This window comes from Panonychus citri, unplaced genomic scaffold (assembly GCF_014898815.1).
Source record: "Panonychus citri isolate SS breed McGregor unplaced genomic scaffold, ASM1489881v1 Contig00099, whole genome shotgun sequence".
Classification (NCBI taxonomy): Eukaryota; Metazoa; Arthropoda; class Arachnida; order Trombidiformes; family Tetranychidae; genus Panonychus; species Panonychus citri.
In genome coordinates, this window is record NW_026515504.1 from 279,775 (window position 1) to 298,097 (window position 18,323).

General features: G+C 29.4%; 1 protein-coding gene across 4 annotated transcripts in view; it reads left to right on the plus strand.

Annotated features, from left to right (window-relative positions):
* LOC128388471 (uncharacterized) overlaps positions 1-18,323 on the plus strand; it is a 66,360-nt gene that overhangs the window by 23,117 nt on the left and 24,920 nt on the right. For all 4 annotated transcript variants that reach the window (XM_053347870.1, XM_053347871.1, XM_053347873.1 and 1 more), the window contains exons 4-6: positions 6,729-6,992; positions 11,747-11,891; positions 13,111-13,262. In XM_053347870.1, coding sequence (XP_053203845.1) covers positions 6,729-6,992; positions 11,747-11,891; positions 13,111-13,262 — 561 coding nt within the window. The remainder of the gene's footprint in view (positions 1-6,728; positions 6,993-11,746; positions 11,892-13,110; positions 13,263-18,323) is intronic.

The following is an 18,323-nucleotide window of genomic DNA, read 5'->3' on the forward strand; positions in this document are numbered from 1 at the left end:
AAATCTTCTACAGTTGTTCCGGGTGGCCCGAAACAATCAAAGAAGAAACCAAAAGACATGAACATAGATTTCGAAAAGTTGATTCGAGATTGGGAGAGTAATGTTGGACCAAGACAAAGTAGTCCAATCAATCATAATCCTCCATCACCTTCTTTTGTTACTCCCCAATCAACACTAAATCAACAATTAACTCCAAAAGCGCCAACAAAAAAATCAACTGGTCTTCATTATACTTATCCAAAAGCGGTAGAAAAGACACCACCAAGTGAAAGAAGAGTTGAAAGAATTTGTGATCTAAAAAGACAAGTCGAAGCCATTCGTTTCGAAAAAGTTAGATCACCAAATAAAAATCCAACAACAACCAATTTAATATCTTCATTAATTGTCATCTCTTCATTGATAATTCAATCTCATGCTAATTTCAATTTAGTAAAACCGATAGTTTGGAGACCATCAAATCGAGACATCACGTCAATGGAAGGTGAAATTTTGACACGATTATATTTGAATAATACTTGTTCCATCATCGCAGATAAACTCAATCTAACCGAGTTGAACAGAGTATCGTTTACAAATTGGTGTGATAATAGTTTCGAACGGAATATCATGCAACCAATAAAAGAAAATGTGGACAGAAAAACTTAATGGAAAGCAGAAAGAAAGAGAAATTTTCACGATTTTAGCGATCACTGCTGCTCTTGTTGTTGGTATTGGTGCTCTTGGCTTATCAGTCCATAATACAATACAGACTGGTAATAATAAAGCAATGTCAAAATTAGTTACAAACCAGAACACGGCCCAAGAAGCGATAAATAGATTAGAAAAACATGTTAATACTTTAATCGATAAAGTTGATAATCAAACAACTCGTCTAACTACATTCAGACGCACCACTCTGCTCGTCTCTTACAACCGCAGATTTAGCAGCTCAATATCATGTTAACCAAGTCCAACTTGTTGACGTTTTTGAAAATTGGAAAGATAAAACAATTAGTGCTCAATTGTTTAGTCTCTTTAACCTCACTCAACATGATATTCAACTCTATCCAAGACGATTAATGACTCCAATTAAATGTGTCCTCAATCCATATGAGAATTATATTGACTTATTAATTCATGGCCATAAATTAAATCCCGATTATCTCATCATGGAAGCAGATCCATTTATCCTTAAAAAATCAACTAATGATTGTCTATTTTACAAAGGTCCAAAAACAGTGTTATATAACTTGAAATCGAATCACATTTGTGATACTTATGGTTATGCATATTCTGGCCCATTACAATTACGACACGATTTTGAATGCAAACGAAAAATGGCACCAGAAAAAGACAAAATTTTTTGGAAAACTTTACAATGTCCAAATCTCAATAATGGAGAAAGTTTACTTCAAGTTAAAATCTCTGAACAAAAAAGATTTGTTTATTGTTTTGGACACGATATCAAACTGAATAATATCTCTCACAAATGTCCTGCATGGGTTTTCAGTCATTCACTTAATTTACCTTTACAAATCGATAATTATTCGTTCCCTTACTTCACCCTAAAATATGTCAAATCAAACATCATTGACCCAAAACATTATGATTGGATCGACCAACAAGTTTTTGCTGGGATTGATCATTCAGAATTATTACCTAAACTTGAAATAACTAAATTTAAACCACTTCAAGAAGATAGTCATTCTAATTGGATGATTTTATCATCAATCTTAATCTCATTTATCTTAATCTATTTCTTAATTTGTCTTTTTAAGAAAATTCAACTTCGTTTTCTCTACACTCGACCTGGATTAATTCAGCCAGATTTAGTGAATGAGGAAATCGAAATGGAAGAAAAAGATTCTGAATTCCCTAAAACTAATGAAAATATAAAAGGAATATTAATCCCAAATTAACATTTTAACCAAAATTTATTAATCATTTTTAACTAACTAAATTCATAACTAATTTACCTTCATTCTCATCTACACCTTTATCATCCTCATCATCATCATCATCATCACCATCATCAACTCTAGTTATTCACTTTAACTATATTTTAATCATGATTTTATTTTTTCTTTCATTTATTGTTTAGAGATGAATCCTAAAAAACGATATAATTTATTTCAATACAAAATATTAAAAACGATGCCACAGAACCCAACTACAATCATTGAACGAATTGATTCTGGTTCTGAATCTCCCCTTGAAAATGAAACACCAGATAACCCTGATATCCAACTTGATACTTTCAATACCGTCCCTCAGATAATACCTTCAACATCAAAAATAGAAGAACCTTCTGATCAAACCCAAGAATCAGTATTTAAAATAGATATTTCTCCCTCAGCTATCAGAAATTTGTCATCAAAAATGGATAAGATGATTGATGAGAGAAACAATAACCAACGAGATCGCTGGAATCAAATACCGTCAGCATCCCATCAACTTGATTTACGAAAAGATATAATTTCGTTGTTTACATTTTCAAAAACAATCAAAGTACATTCTAACTCGGACTTTTGGACGAAAATCTTCAATGAACATGGTGTCATGAGGTATGGACAACGAGTAAAACACAGTTTTGTAAATTCCCGATTCGAAATCTATTTAGGAAGAAAATCCTTATTTACTATAATCATCCTCCTTTCTAATGACCAAGAAGAGTACAACCGAGGATGTGAATTCTTAAAAACGATGGCCACTAGATCAGGATTCTACCAAGAATTACCATGTGATTACTGTGGAATTTGTTTCTCAATCGGCCATAGTACCAGAAATTGCCATTGTTGTACTTATTGTCATGAACGTTCTCATTACGTTTCTAAATGTCCAAAATATCAACAACAAAATACATCAACTTTGGCCTCTACGGTAGTTACAGACAACTCTAAACCGTATAATCCATCAAAATATACAAACAAAGCAACACCAGTTACGAAAAGATCTATCAAAAAAGATGTTAACATCGGAGCAGCTTTTAGACATGCAGGTGAAATCATGGTTGCAGGTATTTTGAATCCAGATAATGTTATCCTTAAAGAAATCGGTGAACCTCCAATGCAAACCGTTGCTTTAGATTGCGAAGGTTGTACTCGATTTGATGGAGAAAAAGAAGTAAATGTGGTTAGTCGTTTGTGTGTGGCCGGCTATTTTGACTCTACTATCAAGGTCAATAACATTTACTATACTTGTGTTAAACATCACAACTTAAGCAGGTATAATTTATGTTATGGTGGTGTTCCTCCTCCTGAACTCAACAATGGTGAACCGTTAGGAACTGTTCAAAATAAGTTGTTAAGAATTCTCACTGGTAAACGACTAATTCTACATCACGGAGAAATTGACCTCGAACTTTGTGGGTTAAAACGGAAAGATTTAGAACAAAATTACAAATGTAAAATTGTAATGTTAAGTGATCTATTCAAAGATGGTAATGGTCAACATTTCAGCTTAAACAAACTTTATTCTTTTCTTTCTCCAAACGCTCAAATGTTACAACAATTTGGTGCTATGCCTGGTGGTAATCATAATCCTGAGAAAGACGCAAGAGCTACTTTGAAGTGTTACCTCAAATGGATTAACTACCCTAATCGTGACCTCCTTTCTTCTCATGGAGATAAAATACGAGACTTAATCAATTCTGGTAAAAATATTAACGATTTCAACTTAATGTTCGCAGATGAAATGGAGAAAAGAAAACCTTGGGATGGAAAATGGAATTGGGAAGAAAAATCTTCTGAACACTCGTGGAAATGGTAAAGACTGAGGACAGTCTTTTTTCAGAAGACCCGGCAATTGTGATGATGAAAATTTCATCATCTTTACCTTTCTCTTTCTCTCTCTCTCACCCAAATTCCTTCTTCTCTTTCGCTCTCTCTGTCTACCTCAATCTCTTTCTCTTCTTTCTCTTCCCTCCGCCCACATTCCTTTTCCTCTTTCTTCTTTTCCTGTCTATTTTTTTTTTCTCCATTTTCTCTCTATTTCCTTTTCCCTCATTCTCACCTCAACAACAACAACTATCACAACAAGTGTTTTATATTCAAAAATTGTTATTGTTTATTGATATTTTCAATAGTTTTCTTTACTACAATTGGCTAATTTTATATATACAAAATATATGTAATGTAAAGAAGAAATTGGAGAAAGAAAATCAAAGGGATATTAATTCCTCTTTCTTTTTCTTTTTCTCTTTCTTTGATTTAATTTCTCTTTCCTTTTCTCTTTCATTTCTCTTTCTTTTGTTTAATTTTTCTCTTTCTCTGCCTCCTACTTTTCCCCTACATTTAATTTTGGTAATTAATTAATTGTTGTAAATTTTGATGTCGCTCATTGTTGCGGTTGTTTTTGAAAACAACATTGGATTTAATTGTTGATTGTTGATTAACAACAATAATCATTTTTATTAATTAATTTCATTGTTGATGATGATGGTAAACAACAACAACAACAACAACAACAACAACAACAACAAGGTGAATCAATCATTAGCTTTTGATGGTGATGGTTCAACTAATTAATATGTTTGATTTTAATTTAATTTAATAAAGTTAATTTGTATTTAATTTTAAATCAAGTTGATTTAGTTAATTAATTTAATTTCAGGTAACGATTTGGTTTATTTCCAAGGAAGTGAATTAATTTGGAATTCATATTTGAGAAATTAAACTAATCGTTTCCATTGCTGAATTTCTGGCTGTTACCCTTGCTGCTGCTGTCCCACCTTATATATATATAAGAAAAAGGTAAAAAATTAAAACTTTACATGTTTCTTTTCCCTTCCTTTCCCTATCATCTCCTTACCACAACGGGTGTCCGTTGTGGTGGAATCCCTCTCCTCCTTAAAATTAGATAAATTGAATTTTCAATGATTCGGGTGCTCGAATCATTGAAAGATGTTATATAAAATTTAGATCAATCAATTGATTATCAGAAAGATCAATTAACAACCGAATCTCCATCTAAGCCGAATCTCAGTTAAGCCGAATCTCAGTTAAGCCGAATCTCAGTTAAGCCGAATCTCAGTTAAGCCGAATCTCAGTTAAGCTGAATCCCAGTTAAGCTAAAATTAAGATAAATCGAATTGCCGTCAAACTGAATTTCAACAAACTAAAGTTCAACATTAAAAATAAAATTAAACACCAGAATCTCATCACCAGAATCTCATCACCAGAATCTCATCACCAGAATCTCATCACCAGAATCTCATCACCAGAATCTCATCACCAGAATCTCATCACCAGAATCTCATCACCAGAATCTCATCACCAGAATCTTATTACCTTAATTTCATTACTATAATCTTATTATTCTAATAGATAAGCCGGGTTGCCCGACTAATCTCTTTCCCTTTCTTTTTGTTTTCTTTAACTTCTTTTTTTTGTAAAAGGTTACTTAATTAATAAGGTTACAATTCTCAGGTTAGAAAATCAATTATGAATATACAGTAATTAATTAAATAGTTAATCAGAAAATTAATTTAGGAAACAACAACAATTAAAGTTAGACCATTAATTATCGGAAATCGTTAATAGTTAACTCAGTAAAATTACAGGAAATCAAATCAATTAACCAATTTAATAGTAATCAGTTAGTTAAGATTCACAGGGTAATTAAATAAATCAATTAGTATAAAGTTCCCATGAGAATCAATTTCATCGATTAGATCAAGAAAATTCGACATCAGTATAAAATCAAAAGTAAATCAATTAGAATCCTCAGAGTTAAATTTTCATTTGACTACTCAAGTTCACCTTATTAATTAATTAATCTTCTTTTCTTTTAATTTGTGTTCAATTGATTTTCATCAATTCTTTTCTTTTAATTTGTGTTCAATTGATTTTCATCAATTTCTTTCTATTAATCCGTATTCTTATATTTTCTTCTTCTTTATTATATCTTAATCTCTTTATTGTTCACCCTCAATTATAAATCAATTATTAACTTGTGTACCCTTCTAAACATTTTATAAAATTATTACCATTAAACTTTAATTTGCCATATTTAAAACCGTCACAAAAACAAACGTGACAATAAATTACATGAGATTGAAACTGTGTCAAGCAAAGATATTATTTGAATATTTCATCCGTAACACAGTGACAATATTTAGCTAGTTCCATTGATATTATGATAAACGTTCTTGCCACTCTAAAATAAAATAAGGCTATGAACGGAATAGCGTTGAATTTAGAATAACAATGAGTCGGAAATGAAAAGAAAATATTCACAGATAGCTCGAAACTTTAAGAAAGATAAACATGATCTTGTGGAATTACTTTCAATAGTCACAAACATGAGCCTACCTTAGAATTTGATATATTAGTTCTATCATCAGAAACTTATTCAACTCTTCAAAACTTGCGAATTCATGTTCTGTCAGAAATTTAAATTTTTCCTTCACATAATCATCATGTCACCATGACTTTGTAATCTTTTTCTCTCGCCTCACACAGTTTATAATAGAAAGATTATCCTTGATATTCAAATATTCTGATGCTAAAAGATTTCCATTTGGTCTATGTTAAAATCACTCTACACATAAAGTTACATATAATAGCAGCTAAGAGAAATCACATCGTATTTGAATTATAATGATTAGTAAATTAATAGATATTGTACTTTGTTCATGATTCTAGTATACTCCAACATTAGCATGAGTAATAGCAACTCAAAATTTACATGATTATCACATAAAAGATAGACAAAATATTTTTTTCTAAATTTTGTTTTTCTTCCCATAGGTAAACCACCTCCCAGAATTTTATGGTATTTAAATGATACTTTAGTAGACGAGACTTATGAAATAATGGACACACCATCAACCAATTTATCATCAACATCATCATCATCAGCATCACAGGCAACGATAAACTCTCATGTTATCAATCGTTTATCAATCTCAAAACTGGATCGTTCTTATTACCAATCCGTCCTTACCTGTCAGGCAATTAACAATTATCATCCATCAGTTCCCGTTTCAATATCAATAAGACTCGACATGTATCGTAAGTTTTTATAATAAGTGAAAAAGTTAATCATTTATGAAATCAGTTGGAATCAGAAATTATCCCAAAAGATGTAACATTTTTCCGTCTCAAAAAACAAAAAAGAGTATCAACTTCATCTGTCAAATAGTTTGCATAATATTATATCCATCATGCTTATTTACTCAGAATCATCCCATGTTGTATTCATGTTGTTCAATGAACCTTATCCTCCCTTTGAGTCAATTACTTACAACTGAGGATTCTGATGATGATCACTGTCTAGTTTCATGATAATATTTAATATTGTCTTGTTTTGATAAATTGGAGAAGGGAAAAAAGTTATATATTATTATTGCAAATATACCATGAATCTATTGAAACTGTAGAAGAAGAAGAAAAAAAAACTTTTCTATCAAATTTTTTTTCGACTTTTTTTTCTCATCTTCTTCTAATATTCACTTATCATCATATTACATTTATCATTCCAATGTTATCTCATTTAATAGCAAGAGGGAAGGGAAGAGAAATAAAAATGAGTCTACATACATGTGATGAAAGACATTCATATTTGCTTGTTAAGAGAGGAGAAGATATAATTTGCCTGAGAAACATTGAAATTATCAGTAAAGATCAGAAAAGTTCAAATATTAGATTGAAAATTTTAGTACAATGAACAGTGTATTAAGTATATTGAAATACACACTAAGAAAGTTAAAGGTAAAGTTAACAGGGAGGATGAAAATATTGTTATTATTATTTGAAACTCCAAACAAATTCATTCATATATTGAACCTTATTTGATATTTAATGTAAAATCAATAATCAAGGAAAAAAAGACAACAGCCAGTGAGAGATTTTAAGCAAGAGAGAGAGAGTATCATCACAAGTGATATTAATAGTTGATAAGGTGAGTAGAAATGATGAAAAAACGATGATGATTATAACGATATCGAATCCCGAGAATTGATTCAATTTTGATTTTTTTTACTCCAAACTTTTTTACCGTTATCTTTGAGACTTTCTCATTCAACAGAAACTTTTAAAAGGTAAACATTTCAAGTGAAACTTTTTAATGAACCCAAACAATAAGTTACACAAAAAAGTAAATTGACCAATCAAGGTTGCAAAGTCACAACTGTGTGTTAACCATAACAAAATTCATTTCGCTGGTCAAATAATAATAATCACCTACTGATGATGTATATTAAAAAAAGAAGCCTTTTATATCCTTATTGTTACCTTGATGAGCAAAACCTTTGATGGTATTGAACAAAAAGTAATCAATATCAAGGTGAGAGGAAAAAAAGTATTACAACAAAAAAGAAAACCGAAATCATCAAAGAAGAATGTGAAATCTTTGTAATTTGAGGGAGAGAAAATTTTCAAACTTAAATTTTCATGGTATTCTTTTCCCTATCAACCTCTCTGTAGATTCATTCAAGTTTAATGGTGGTCATGAGGATGATTATTACAATTGCATAACTGTAATTAAGTTAATTGTGTATCTTCAAAATTAGTACAAGAGGAAATAAAATTTTCCTACAAATTAATTTGTAGACGAACCAATTACCTTTGATAATTACTACTACCTTGATAGCCATTGTCAAATATTAGCTTAAATTAGACCACTAATTGATTAAGAGTAACCCGAGAACCACAGTAAGAAATTGATTAGTTAATTATTACACTGACATCATCATCATCATCTACCTGGTTAATGATGATGATAATCAAGAGCAAGTTTAATGTTAGAGAGATAAGTCAATCTGGTTGATCAAAGTTGATTGTTGATTTGTCTTTTTTTTTCTTTACCTTAACAATCAACTTGGTTTGTTTTCATATTCTTCTTGTAAGTCATTTAACCTTCAATCTAAAGTTCATTCATAGATAATTTAATCTTATCCAATTGAGAACAGAAAGTGTTTAGATTTTGAAGATTTTTTCTTCTTCTTGAATACCTTGACTCAGAACTTTAGATAAAGTGATGCGTTAACATCAATTTGGAAAAAAATTGAGATAATAGCTTCTGATATCGAGTATTATCTTTCGCTTTGCTTCATTTTAGTTGATATTTACATTTTCTTCTGATATTTGACATTTTCCCCTTCGTCACAATCATGTTCATGTTAAACAGCCAACATGATGATAATGAACTTTCAAATTGTGATAATAGACCTTGAGTTGTTTTTGTTACAAATCAATGTCAATAAGTTGACAAGGTGAATGTTTTACATATCTCTCTCTCTCTCCTCCTGTACACTTGATACTGTTGATTGTTTGAATGCTTCTCGAATCAGAATAGCTAATTTATTCATCATTATGATTAGAGATTCATATTCAATACCAGTTGAGTTCAACTGAGAAAATTTTCAACAGAAGATTAAGTTAACTCTTTTTCGATTCTGTCTCCAATTTATTATTAGAAGAGGTAAAATTTGATTACTGTCATGTGTTGAGCGAAATTGCGAGAAAAGTTTTTGACAAAAATTGATTTTCTAATCATTCTCAGCAACTAGATTAGAACTCGAGATTTAAATAACTTTAGATTCTGTTTTTATACTAGAAATTTAAGTTAAGAATTATTCATGGTGAAATTTGTTTATTTCTATTGGAATAATAGTTACTACTCTATTATTGGGAAAGAGCAAAGAAAAAAAGTTCACCGCCAAGTATTAGTTCCAAGTAATATCGTTGTTTTTATCAATATTTTTTTCGGAAAAACTTTTATTCCAATTCCTTGGTGAATAAGCCATCCAGGGTTAATATAATGCTTTTACTAGGATGATGTTATCATGGAAATAATAATATGAAAGGGGAATCCATTCAATCACTATCTAGATCTGGATCTTGTATTATTATAAAAGATGAATAAGGAAAAGATATAATAATGTTTACATGAAGATGGAAGAGCTGGAGAAAAAAAAATGTGATGGACTTGGGTCAAAGCTCTGGTTGATTGAATACAGAACGAGTAAATCCTTGGAATACCTTAAGAATATAAGAGTTGAAATAGAATCGAGTGATGAAGATTCAGACGATAAGATGAAAATTCAATAACCACAGAGAAAAAAATAAAGAAAAAGTTAAAAAGCTAAAGATTTTTTTCTTCTTCTCCATCAATTTCCAGTCTAATCTAAATTTTCACTTCCAACATGATGATCTCTTTTCTGGAACTTTTTTTTCATATCTATTAATATCATGATCATCATTTAAAACGTTTTGATAACTTTCAACATTTCACAAGTCAACTTGACGAGTGATTTAAATGTAAATAAAATTAAAGTTAATCAACGTAATTAATTGTTTGAATGACAAAGTGTATCAACTGTAAGTTGATTCTTTTTTTTTCATTTTGATTGTTGATAGATTTTTAAAACTTTGTCAGATAATTATCACTGAAATTGGCAAGAGTTATTCATTTGCATCATCATCATCATCATCATCATCATCATCATCATCATCATCATCATCATCATCATCATCATCATCATGTTCATTTCAGTTTGTAAATGTTTAATGAGTGAATTAAAACACTTTGATTCATAGAGCTGTGAAAATGCAAATAGATTCAATTAAATTTGATGTAATTTAAATTAACTCAACATGAAATGAAATTTAAGGAGATAGAAAAAAACTTCCAATGATTACATGTTAATTTATAAACATTATGAATTTCTAATGAGTAGATCAACTAATCACAGTCAATATCAATTGACTTGAATTTCAAAAAAAACTCCCAATGTTAATTAGTAAACATATAATTAAGTTGATGGTCTTAATCATTTTACAACACCAATCTCTCAATCTTACCTGAACTCATTAACATTGGACATTCACCTAATTGAGAAATTATTGTCTTCTGTTATTATTTTAATGTAAATCTACACATTCATTGAGCAATTAAAGTTTCATATATTAATAATTAGAAAACTACTCATATAATCATGATATTAAACCCTCAGTTCAATAGATATAAAATTTGATTCAATGAAATAACCAATAAGCAAATTGAACTTTGAAAAAATTGTAAAGGTAAATGATTAAGGTAAATATTTACTTTAAATAGTTGAGCCAAAATGAAATGAAACTTTCAGGGTTGAATGAAACCACATCAATAATCAAATCAAATCAAATCAAATCAAACAATTAAGTTGGTAAACAATCAAAACATTAACCTAAATATTATCATCTTTTATCATATCTTATGAATTAAATTTGCTAATGATTAATAAAGCTAATACTTTTAATCGTGTTGATGATTTCATAATCATCAATTGATTGTATGAAAAAAGTGTTGATTGTTAATGATTATCATTAATAACGATAAAAATTAATTTATTGCTACTTTTATATTGATCCAATGTACAAGATTATCATGTTAAATTATTTTTTGATTGTTTATGATAAAATAATAGTAATGATATTATTAATACCCTGATTAGTTACACTAAATAGTTGAATGAACATTAATCCAATAAAACGATTAGATCAATTGAAATAAATCTCAATCATAAAATTTTACCTTTATTCATTCATTGATGATTTAAATCATGAATGAAAACAATCAAGTACAATTAAGATTAGAAACAACTAATTAACTAATCTGATAATTATTCATTAAGATAAACAATTGATTGGAAAACTTTTTTTCCCAGTAAATTGTTATTCCTTCTGATTCCAATTATAATCTTCAATTTGATTTACACAACCATTGATTAATCATTGATTTGCTTTATTTATTGTTGTAATTAATTACAACTATTTGTTTATAGTTAAACCTGTTGATGTTTTAATTAAACCTAATGATGAACCTTTTGTGGCGGGAAAAAAAGTCGAAGTGGTTTGTTCAACCTTTGGATCTAAACCTCCAGCAAAAGTTAATTGGTTCCTACGAAATCGAGAGCTTAAACGAACCAGGTAAGTCGACAATCAGTTAATCCACTAAAATCCATATCGATTAATCTTAATCTCAATCTGATTACAATTAAATTATTTCTCACTCGTTAATCATTAAATTAACTACCGTAACTAATGATGATGATTAATCAATTTGCTCCTGTTTTCCAACCTTAATGATTAAAATAACGGCTTCCCTATCTTCCCTTAATTGTTAGCTAATTGTAATCATCTTTTCACTATTTTTTCTTGTCTCTTCTTTTACGATATCTTTCAGTTAATTAACAACCTTTAATCATCGTTAATTACAATTATCTTAAGCTGATAATAAGCTTGGAAGAAATTAATTGGCTGATATTTGATTCTTATCATTTGGCAATTTTTTCATTATCAGATTTGTTTTCCCTTTTCTCAATTGTTTTTAATTGTTCATTTTTCAATTATCATTCTAATTGTAGTTAAATCCAATTATCCACAATCAAGATACTCGTTCAACTCTTGGACATGAAAAAGCATACATTGTTTTCATTCAACAATCTCCTTGACCATTATCATTAATAAACATAATTACAATTACTATTATTACCGTAATTACCATTATTGTTTTGTTATCGTTTATTGTTATGGTTCCTGATTATGATTATCTTTAATTGTTGTGGATGTTTCATTCAAGATTAGATGAGAGAAAATAATTGAGATAATTAATAGCAAGTGGACTTTATATTATAAGTGTGGCGAAAGTGAAAATTTTTGGTAAATTAGATTAGGCCAGAAATGTGTAGAGATTAGAGTTGAACATCTCAAGGTTAGATTATTATTGGACAAAGAGTCATGTTTTTGGTATTAAATTGACCACTGGTCAACTGATCCAAAATGGGAGTGATACAGATAAAGTCAACAACCTTTATAATAATATTATTACTATCGACAATCAATATGATGATAAAGATTAAAAATGATCACCTTGTCCAGCAATAATATCGGTCATTCATTAGCCATATTACTAATGGTCATTACTTTTACTCATAATCATCATCGATGATGATAATCATCTATGCTTATCATCATCAACTCATTTTCTTTCATTCAGCAACTACCTTTTCTCACTGAATTTGACTTTCATCATCGTGATAATCATCATTCTTTATTCGTAGACCTCAGTTCTTTTCAATATATAATAATACGATCATCATCATCATCATTATCTTCATCTTTTTCTCCTTTTCCGATTCTCTTTCAGGTTAATCCACTCCCCTGATGGTAACTCGTCAACAAGTACACTCATCTTTGCTCCATCGGCTGATGATGATGGATCCATTCTGATATGTCAAGCCCAGAATCCAAATATAAAGAACTATTTCATGGAAGACAAATTACCTTTAAAAGTGCTTTGTGAGTCTCTCTTTTCCGCCATATTATCTTTATATTATTTCTGTTATCTAAACTTAAAATGTGGATCAACTTTTTTTTTCAATGTTCAGAGTTTTGCCTTTGAAAATCCATGGATTCTATTGGGTGTAAAGAGGTTTCCCTCTATCTCTGTGTGTGTCTCCGATGATCAGCTTTATTTTTCTATCCTTTTCTATTTTGTATTTTTATTATTTCTTATTCTTGATGCGCTTTTGTTGGTAGACTTCAATGTAGATATAATGATAAAATCACCAGTAGAAGAGAGAGAGAGAGAGAGAGAGAGAGAAAATTCCCTGGAAAACCAGCTAACCAGAATCCCTCTCATGTAGATAATCAACATTTTCATCTTTCCAGTCTCATCATTATCTTTATGAATATTTGCAGGAAACTTTTTTCCACACCAAAATTTCACATATTCATTGGGATGTATGATAATCAATAAGAGATAACTTTAACCCAGAGATACGATAATAATCAATTTCCTCTTGTTTGAAAGATACAATCTCTTCAAATGGTCATCTGATTAAATATCAAGAGTTTTCTCTCATTGATTATTATTACCTTTGCGAATTCTTTGGCTGTATATTATGGTGAATGTTGAGATTATCTTTATATTGATCGTCTCTCATTCCGAGTCCCTTTCTAATGAATAACTTGACATCTAGGAATCGATTCACTGACCCATTAATCTATCACTGATTGTGTTAATTAAACAACTTTTCCAAAGTCATAGATTAAATTTTTGTAATGAAATAAATATTCATCAATAGGTTTTGCTTTTTGAATGAAATTGCTTAATTTCTGATCACCAAGTATGTTAATGTAAACCATATATTCAAATATTAATGATTCTCAGTTCAATCCTTCGAGATTAACTTGGAAGGTAAAATCATCTCTTGTTTTAGAGCGATAATGAGTTCTTATTATATTTGCAAATGATAATTAATAATGATGATGATGATGATGAATGGAATCATGAAGGAGACAGGAAAGGTTTAATACGATCTCAGGTATTCATCTGATCATGATCATCTTCATAAGGATGAATAGGGTTACCGTTACATTAATGATTATCATTATCATCATGTTATCAGATGAAAATTATGTTGATAATATCAGGGTGAAAAATAATATCAGTAGGAAGGAAATAACCTGGAAAAAAATGTTACATTCTGAGCAATTTTGTTATTCTGTTTGAAGCTGAATGTAACTTTTGATAAATATTACATCACAGTGATGATAATGTACCATGAAGATGATTATGAGCGTTTGTTATCATGAGAAATGTTGAATGATGATGATTATGATTACGATGATAAACATTATGTTTAAACACATTATACATGAGGACGGAAATGGTTTCACAAGAAATACGATCAGATGATTAGAAGGATGAATCTCTTGGCGCTCAGGTCCAAAAAACAAACTCGAAAGAAAAATAAATTCAAGGCCTTAGAAAATTTTTCTCTCAAGGAGTAGATAAGTTCTAGAAATTTTGGAGTTTCTGGTCACTACTGTCCAGATTTAACAAATTTTCTCTGGACAATCTAATGACACTCTAGCCAATGGACACTTTTTCTTGTTAATGTTATCTTTTTCTGAGAGAGAGAGAGAGAGAGGAAAAAATTTTCCACTTCTCCCTTCATCCTCAAGCTACTTTTACTTTACATCATCAATCTGATTCCAAGTTAAATGAACTTCTTTATGGTCATTCAATTGTTATTTCCGATGAATTCAGTTGTGATTAGATGGATAGCTGATCAATGAACAAAAAAATGAAATAAAATGACAAACTAATTTACTTTTGATATTATTATCATGAGCTTCAGTGGAGATACATAGGGATGGAAAGAAAGAAAGAGAATGAAAGTTCTGAGCTGATTTTAGTTCATGATTTTCAGTTTATTTACTTTCACTTCTTTTTTGTTCAACTAATGAACTTCATCCAATGATAAAGAATAGAGATTAGAGAGAGAGAAAATAAGTTCCCGATATTTTTTTACGAAGAATAAAAAAATTCCAGCCAATAATTCAGAATAAATGAGAAATTTGAGATAGAAATAGTTATTTATTTCTGAAAGAAACTGAAGAGATTTTGACTAGAAAAAAAGTTGGAATACTTGAAATATTAAATCAGATGAAGATTAGATTAACAACCTTTTTGGAACTGGATTAAGTAACATGAGTAACAATCAGTGAGATTGTTAATTCCAATCAACTATTGGTGTTACAATAATGATAAAAGTCCTCAGGAGATTATTATTATTAACACAAGTGACTATCAAGAAAAGCTCCAGGCTGAATATTTATGAATTGATCGTAATCATGTTAATCATTTCAAAACTTATCTGAAGCTCTGATATGGTGAAAACATATATTTTTATCATAAAAACATGGTGAATAAGAGGAAGTTGGATGAATCTTTTGCATGATCACAATCAACATGATAATTAATAATTGAGTGTTAATCGGTTCACATGTACTTTTATTAAAGTCTAAGTGCTGGATAAAAGTTTAGATTGACGAGGAGAGAAAATGAATCAATCTAATATCACGGTGAGCAGATAATGAAAAAACAACTTTGAAAACTAAGGTGAGAGAGAATTTAAATATTAATTTATTAATATTATTTTACAATTTGAGATAATATTCAATTTTACATCTTCATTACTCACTCAATCTCAATTTTACACTTGACTCACAATCTCATTCATGTCTTTTTATATCTACACTATCATGGATACATTATAATCAATTATAATATTTGCAATTCTAATCATTTTTCATGATAATCATGAAATAAATTACGATATAAAATGATACCAGAAAAAATATAATTCAGTTAACTCTCTCTCTCTCTCTCTCTCTCTCTCTGGCTATGTGTCAACATCGTTTTCAATTATATCTCTTGAGCTTGAATATCTGTTTAATTTTTTCTATTCTTCTTCCACTTCCTCATAATTTATCATTTTGTTTCCATAATGTTTTTCCTTTTCTATATCATTGAATTGAATTCACATTTTCTATGAACTTTTACCATTGTTTTCTTATTCGTTTCCTCGTGAAAATGATACTTTTATTATACTTTTATAATAATTGTAACCATTATTATCTGTTAGTGATAATATTCCTAATAAGGAATGGTAAAGTTATCAGACTTTCTTTTTATATCTCTGGTAATGATTTTCATTTTTATCATCAATACCCTCCTACTCAGCTAGAATTTACTCATTTACTGTTATAATACACTAGATCAACATTGTTACCACCAGATTTATAATATTTAATTCCTGATACTTTCGGGATCTTTTCTACTACCAATGGTAAATTGAACGATTGAAATACAGAAAAAAAAACAATTAAGTCGAATTGGGATCAACCTAAGATTTGGATAAGCTCAAGATCAGAAGTTAGAAGATAAATTTCCTTTGTAATATAAATAATCTTCACCCAGGGAATAATGTACAAAGGATATGTAATGCTCGAGGATAAGGAGAGAGAGAGAGGGAACGATAGAAAGGGTCAATTTAATGTAAGTGAATTTGTTGACACTTGGGAGTGAGCATATAAGGTGTAACGAGATTTTCAATCTTGATCATCTAGTAAATGAGATGAAATCATTCAGTGTTATAAGATTAAGGCTAAAGTAATAGTAATAGTAAGAGAGAGAGAGAGAGATGAAGTCAACAGGGGTGAAGAGATGATGAAGATAACACACAAAGAGTAGGGATTTGAGAGAGAGAATCTATTATTTTATCATTAGAGATCAATAATTGCTACAGTTTGTTTCTATCGCTTTGAGATTAGCACTATCGACAAATTTAGTAATTTAATTGTTTCAAAATTGGAATCAATTTTGAAAGCCTGTGAAAGATATACTAGGTAAAGAAAAGATAAATCTAATACAATCAGAGGGAAACAAAAGGAAACAACAAATGAAAAACATTAACAATTGACAATAAAAACAAACATCTCAGGTCATTCAAATCACCAATGTTAATATAATAATAATGACAATTTCATTTGGATTCCCTATTGTAATCTTCCTCTTCCTCTTTCTCGTCCTCATCATCATCATCTCAAGTCACAAAAGACACTTTTTTGATATTATCTGACAACAAAGAAACTTTCACATTCCATTTGATAATCTAACGCGATTTCCTATGTTACAAGATTAAGCTTACAAAACTAAAGTATAAAATGTTGAGATGAAAAGATTAAGATGAAACTTAACGAACTGAATATCTAGAACTTTTTTTTCTTCTCTTACTAATATTCTCTTATGGTGATAATGTTGATTGCTTGATGATAAAGATAAAGAATAACAAAAAGAAGATTAAATTATATCCTTTTTCCTCTTTTTAATATTTTGATAACCTTTTCCAACTAATATAATCTAAAGTTGTGCCAATGTTAAATCCAAGAGTTAAATCACTGAGAAAATGAACTTTAAGCTATCATCATGAAATTAGCATGGGAAAAGTTTTCTATTAGATAGAATTATTGATGGAATAGTGTCTGAATAGTTTTAGGAAAAAGTTGAGAATATTTTCATAATTAGTCTACAATTAGATTAACAACAACATGTAAAACTCAATTTTGTTTGACGAAAATGTTGAGAGAGAAAAGTTTCCAATCTAATATTACAAATCGTCAGTTTGCTTTCCAATGTAATCAAATTACTTATTGTAATTTATTCATACTCTTAATTAACTAATTATTAGTGTTAATTAATGGATTATAGTTATATTTGAATGTGTTTCGACACTTGTAATACTAATTAAGCTTCTTGGTTCTGTATAATAATTACAATAAGATGCTGTATGAAGCTTATTTTTTGTTTGTTTCCTTTTCTTCCTAGTATTAATTCAATTTCCATGTAGCTATTAGATTAATTTGCTTTAATTATGATTATTATTATGTTGTATTATTATATTAATATTTTGGAAAAAATACACTATTAGCATGTCCATGGCAAGACAATCCATTTTTATGCTTCGGCCGTTCTGTTATTTTAAGGGCAGTTTCATTCAAACGTTTACA